Source organism: Hipposideros armiger, unplaced genomic scaffold (genome assembly GCF_001890085.2).
Source record: "Hipposideros armiger isolate ML-2016 unplaced genomic scaffold, ASM189008v1 scaffold_635, whole genome shotgun sequence".
Taxonomy (NCBI): domain Eukaryota; kingdom Metazoa; phylum Chordata; class Mammalia; order Chiroptera; family Hipposideridae; genus Hipposideros; species Hipposideros armiger.
Window position 1 is genome coordinate 145,806 of NW_017731985.1, and position 6,104 is coordinate 151,909.

Sequence of the window (6,104 nt, forward strand, 5' to 3'; positions counted from 1 at the left end):
GACTCATGGCAGCCCAGCTCCAGGTTGAGCCGTTGTCCAGCATCTTAGCTGTGGAGGGCAGTGTCACTGGCCCTCATATGTGGGATCCGAACCGGGGCCCTCCGGCATCCCAAGCGAGCCCCCAACCATCGCGCCACTCGGCCGGCCCCCTCTGCCCATTTTTTAATTGGATTGTTTTCTTGTTGAGTTGGAAAATGTTATTTAGGGGAAGAAAATTGCATGGAGCCTTATTTACCCAGCACTGTTGATATGACCTCAGAAGGCTGGTGCAAAGGGAAGGGGATGGGCTCTGGGGTTAAACAGTTTGAGCCTCAGCTGTAGTATTTTCTAACTATGAGACCTTGAATGAGTTTCTTAACCTCTCTCAGCCTCAGTTTCTCTGTAGAGGTTGTGAGGATTCAGTCATTCAGCAAGCATGTGCTGAACACCTACTATGTGCCAAACACTATTCTAGGACCCATTGAGAACAAGACCCAGCCCCCGCTCCTTCTTGGAGCTTCTAGCGGGCAGCATGCAGTAGTGCATGGGAAGCACTAAATAGGACACTATGATGGAAGTGCCCATAGGTGTCCACTCCATCAGTTCCTCTCAATGAGGCTCTGAACATTACTTTTGTTTTAAATGACTGCAAAGTGTCGTCATACAGTGATAGCCTTGAGGTTTGTCGAGTGGGTAGAACTCCTTGCCGTTGAACTGAATGGCCCCAGATGGCTATACTTTTCTCACTCTTCTGTCTCTTCCCTCTGCTGTTGCTCCTTTTCTCTTTCCATGGTGCATCTGTGTCCACTATAGATGCTTTCTTCTATGTCACTTCTAGAAAGAGCTAAAGATTCCAAGGAAACTTCCCCAGTTGGTTAATGGAGGAGCCGTATTTTCTATCCTCTGTCAGGCCAGAGAATAGCTACAAAGATGCAGAGATTATATCTGTTTCAGTTTACTTTGATCCAACAAATATATAAGTGTTAGCTATAGTAATAACAGTTCAGAGCATTTGCACAGCTTAGTTAACTAAAGATCTTTCTCGAGTATGACCATATCTAGTCCTCACAGTGGCCTGGTAAAACTTTTACAGCAACCTGGGCTTCCCTTATCATAACACTTAGCCCACTGAATTGTCTTTGCTGGTTTCCTGAGTGTCACCCCTCTAGACTGGGAGCCTGTCAAAGGCTCAGTGAGTCACCAGTATGCCAACACAGTCTGGACCAGAGTAGGCTTCCAAGAAAGTGTGTTGGATGCATGCATGTGAAATCAGGCTGACTTCTGGGTGCCAGGGATGAATAGGTGCCCTGATTGGTGACACACAGCAGGTACTTTCTTGCCTGGAGGCGCTCTCAGTAGATGAAGCAGTTGCAGCCCAGGGTACTGAGCACTGCAGCTGAGGTGTGAGAACAGTGCTCAGAGAACCCAGAGGAGCAGGCAGCTGATAGCCAGGGGTGCGGGAGGCACAGAGGTTCTGGAGAGAGCTCCTGGAAGAGGTGCCCAGTTTTAAAGCTCCCTGACCATGCAGTCACTGTTCTTTCCCAGGGCCGGCTGACAGATGGAAAAGGGAAGACCATCGACTGCAAGGACGCCATCTTCATCATGACCTCCAACGTGGCCAGCGACGAGATCGCACAGCACGCACTGCAACTGAGGCAGGAAGCTTTGGAGATGAGCCACAGCCGTATCGCCGAGAACCTTGGTATGGCATATGGCCTGAGCTGTCGGCAACTGGGCAAGTGCCTAGGCCACCAGCACATCTCCTGGGGGCAAGGATGGCATTGGGGCACCAGGCCTTGGTGAGGGTCCAGGTAGGCAGTTTTGTCCATAGCTGGCAGTGACCAGACACCAGGCACCATACCAGATAGTGGAGAGATACCGTGCCCTCACTTCCTCAAGAAAGTGACAGGAGGGTTGCAGACAGATGAATGCATAGAGCCACCCCAGGGTGAGGGGCCAGGAAGGGGCTAGGTCTTTAGGGACTGAAGAGATGCATACTCAACAGGTAGAGATGCTTTGGTGCAGTGAGGGGACAGCTGATCAGAAATTATAAGGAGATGGATACAGCCTTTTTCAGCCAGGGAGGCTTCCTGTGTAGACAGGCTGGAGAGTGCTGGAAAGGAGGAGTGCATCAGGGAGAAGGCCACATCTGTCAGCCTTCCATTTGGAATTGAACCCTGCAGCCCCCTTCTTCCAAGTTAGAACTCAAGTCTTGGCCCTGACTCTCCTCCCCTCCCCTTCCCCTCCCTCACACAGCTTCCACCCTAAGGTCCCCCGGGTTTTGTAGCACATGAGAGCTAAAAGGGCCTCAGAAAGTACCCAGTCCATTCCTCTCATTGTTCAGATAAGAAGACCAGGCCAAGGCACAGAGAGCCTGAGATGTTGACCAGGATCACACAGACCATCAGGGGCAGGACCAGGGCTCTTCATGGATAGGCCAAAGGGCAGGCACAGTTCCCAAAGCCCCCTGTGGCAATAGGCAGTTTATGATTCTGTCTCCACAGGGGATGTCCAGATTAATGACAAGATCACCATCTCAAAGAACTTCAAGGAGAATGTGATCCGCCCCATCTTGAAAGTAAGAGGTCTTTGTCCTTCCTGATGGAACCTCAGATGGAGGGGATTCCCTTAGCCATCCTAAAGCTATGGAAGCCCCGTATCTTTCCCATTGGGGTTCAGTAATTGCCTTTATCCCTATCTGAGTCACTGAGTTTACCCCACTCCTTACCTGGCCCCATAGGCTCACTTCCGGAGGGATGAGTTTCTGGGACGAATCAATGAAATCGTCTACTTCCTCCCCTTCTGCCACTCGGAGCTCATCCAGCTAGTCAACAAGGAACTGAACTTCTGGGCCAAGCGAGTAAGAGTGGGGTCTGCCCATGGGTTGGGGGGGACATCTGCCCACTGGGAACACCACCTTCCAAAAGGTGGAGCACAGTGGTGTGAGGCCAGTGGCCCTGGGGCACACAACCTCTCACTGACCCAGGCCTCAGGCATGAGTGGTGAGAGGTGGAAAGTGCTGAGCCACATGCAGGCGTGCTCCTGTCTGACCTTTCACAGGCCAAGCAAAGGCACAACATCACACTGCTCTGGGACCGCGAGGTGGCAGACGTGTTGGTCGACGGCTACAACGTGCACTATGGAGCCCGCTCCATCAAGCATGAGGTGAGCACAGCGGCCTGAGAGAAGTGAGGCGCCCCCTCATCTCCCTTCCCAGAGCCCCCAGACCCAACCCCTGGGCTCCAAGTCTGGAATTGTTCATTCCCAGAGCAGATGCCCCTTGAGAACACAAAACACAAGATGATCAAGTCAAACCCCTTTCCAGAGAGTAACCAAGTATGAACCCCTTCCAGATGGGAAACTGAGTTGGGAACCTCAGAAACTGACATCATTGAGTCGTTAGCACAGTCCTGCAAGCTGTGTGTTATTAGACCTTTGCAGATGAGAAAACTGAAGCTCATTGTAAGTACTTGTCCCAGCAGTAAGTGACAGAGCCTGGCCTCCATGCTCAGGCCACAGGCCGGCCCAGGCCTTGGCAGTGATGACCACTTCACTCTCCACCTGCAGGTAGAGCGCCGTGTGGTGAACCAGCTAGCGGCTGCCTATGAGCAGGACCTACTGCCAGGGGGCTGTACACTGCGCATCACTGTGGAGGACTCAGACAAGCAGCTGCTCAAGAGTCCTGAGCTGCCCTCACCCCAGGCTGAGAAGCGTCCACCCAAGCTGCGGCTGGAGATCATTGATAAGGACAGCAAAACCCACAAACTGGACATCCGGGCACCACTACACCCTGAGAAGGTGTGCCACACCCTCTAGCTACCTGCATATACGTGCCCTCAGCCTCCAATAAAGGCCCCTCGGCTGTGGCATCACTACTGACCTACCTTCCCCTCATACCTCTCACTCCTCTCCACCCAGCCTAAGGCCTCTTACCTCCTCACAGCCCCTGCAAAACCCCTCCTTAGCTTCAGAGCCCAGAGCAGAAGTGTTGCCCACCCCTGGCCCCCTCGTTGTGGGTCCAAAACTTGCTAACAAGTCTCCAAGAGGGAGGTCCCTTGTCTCTGCCCTTCAGCATGATCCCCGTGCCCCATAGTCTCTGGAACATTGTCGTGTTCCCTGGAAGCTCAGAAGTATGGCAGCTAAGAACAGATCTGGCTGGAAGAAGACAGGGACCAGACTGACCCGCCACCCTCTGCTGGCTTCATGCAACTGAGCCCCCAGATTGTCTCCATAGAGAGTAGAGAAAGAGTGCAGAGGCCTGGACATAGAAGTTCTGCAGTTTAGGCTGTAGCTACCTCTTCCCCATGCCCTAAAATTCCAAGGGAAAGGGACCCATAGAATCCTTCCACTTCCCACTGCTATATCATAGCTCCTGCTCCTCCTCACCCCATGTTCTGAGCTCAGGCCAGCATAGGACACCTCTAGGAGGAAGGCTGACTGGGCCACTCCACCAGCCTACTCTGGAACTGGACAGTAGTACCACAAGACCGAGCAAGTTAAGTTCTTTGGGGCCTCCTTCAGGGGACTAACAGCATAGATGTTGGGGAGCTGTAGGGAGAGATAGGTGGCCATGAAGTCTGCCTCAGCCCTGTCTCTACTGTCCCAGCTAAGTTAGCCTGGAATAAGCAGCTCCCCCGTGCAGCCTCCATGTTTTAACCTCAGCTTAGGAAGGCACAGCAAGGCCTGGTGCGTTCTTGGGCAGCATCTGCAGTAGCTTCTACCGTGGATATCACCTCGTCACCTTCCCCCTGCAGGGCCGTTTTGGAACTCTTTTTCGGTGTTAGCTCATCTGTTTCAGGAAGCAGAAGATGGGGCAGTATTCAAAGTCTGTTGGGTGATGGAAGAATGCCATAATATGGTGGGTATAAGGCAGTCAGCAGTCAGGGCGCGGGCTCCAGCAGAGGCTCCAGCAGTCACCAGCCGGCCCCTCAAGGAGCCGTGTCTGCTTTTCCCTACCTCAGTTGCGTCTATTTTATTTTTCTTCTTGTCTTGTAATAATGTGAGACTTACAGAAAGTTGCAAAAATAGGAGAGTTCCCATAAACCTTTCACCTAGCTTCTCCTAATATTAACATCTTACAAAACCATGGTATAATTATTAAAATCAGGAAATTAATAGTCCTACTAATTAATCTGTAGACATTCAAATTTGGCCAGTTGTCCCATTGATGTTCCTTTTCTGGTCCAGGATCTAACCTAGGATTCGCGGTGCATTTTATTGTCATGTTTCCTTCCTCTCCTTCAGCATGTGATAGTTCCTCCATCTTTCTTTGCCTTTCATGACCTTGACACTTTTGAAATGTCCAGGCTGGTTATTTTGTGGAATGTCCCTCACTTTGGGTTCAACTACTGTTTTTACATGATTAGATTGAGATTCTGCACTTTTGGCAGGACTGCCCCTGATGCTGATCCCTTCTCAGTGCCTCATAGCAGGGGATAAAGTTAACTTTGATCACATGGCTGAGATGTATGTGTCGAGTTTCTCCACTATCAAATTACAAATTTCTCCTTTGAAATTACTAAGACTCTTATGGGGAGATACTTGGAAGTTGTGCACATATCTTATTTACCCTTAGAATTTTACCCACTGATTTTAGCGTCCTCCAGTGGTTTTTGCTTAAGCAAGTATTAATGTTCTATTTGCCTAACGATGGCTTTGTGTTTCCTTATTCCATCTATATTTATTAATTGGTATTCTACTGCAAGGAAGACCTGTCTCTTTTTCTCCATTTATTCAATAATTTATATCAGTATTAACTAATGGATATTTGTTTTCTTCTATGGGTTATAATCTAATACTAATAGTTTATTTTGTTGCTCTTTTTGGCCTACATTTGGCCATTGGGAACTCTTTCAAGTTGGCTCCTTTGTTCTTTCAACATTGCCCCCCCCTTTTTTTTTCTTTAAGCACTGTCTTACTTTCTCGCACCACAAGATGTTCACTCATATTTTTCCTGTCTCAGCTCTGACATGAGCCATTTGTTCAAACAACACCTGGTTCCTTTTATTTGAGAATGGCACTTAGAAACCAAGATCTGGGCACTAGGTGTATTCATTGCTACTGGAGTGTCATTGCCTCTAGGCCCTTTCAGCACAGAGCTAGGAAATATACGTGTGTATGTTAAC

At 49.9% G+C, this 6,104-nt stretch overlaps 1 protein-coding gene across 1 annotated transcript in view; it reads left to right on the top strand.

The window, feature by feature from the left end:
- CLPB (ClpB family mitochondrial disaggregase) overlaps positions 1-5,435 on the top strand; it is a 135,021-nt gene extending 129,586 nt beyond the window's left edge. The window contains exons 12-16 of the mRNA XM_019625652.1: positions 1,525-1,681; positions 2,484-2,557; positions 2,720-2,839; positions 3,040-3,144; positions 3,547-5,435. Coding sequence (XP_019481197.1) covers positions 1,525-1,681; positions 2,484-2,557; positions 2,720-2,839; positions 3,040-3,144; positions 3,547-3,795 — 705 coding nt within the window. The 3' untranslated portion in view covers positions 3,796-5,435. The remainder of the gene's footprint in view (positions 1-1,524; positions 1,682-2,483; positions 2,558-2,719; positions 2,840-3,039; positions 3,145-3,546) is intronic.
- The last annotated feature ends 669 nt before the right edge of the window (positions 5,436-6,104 follow it).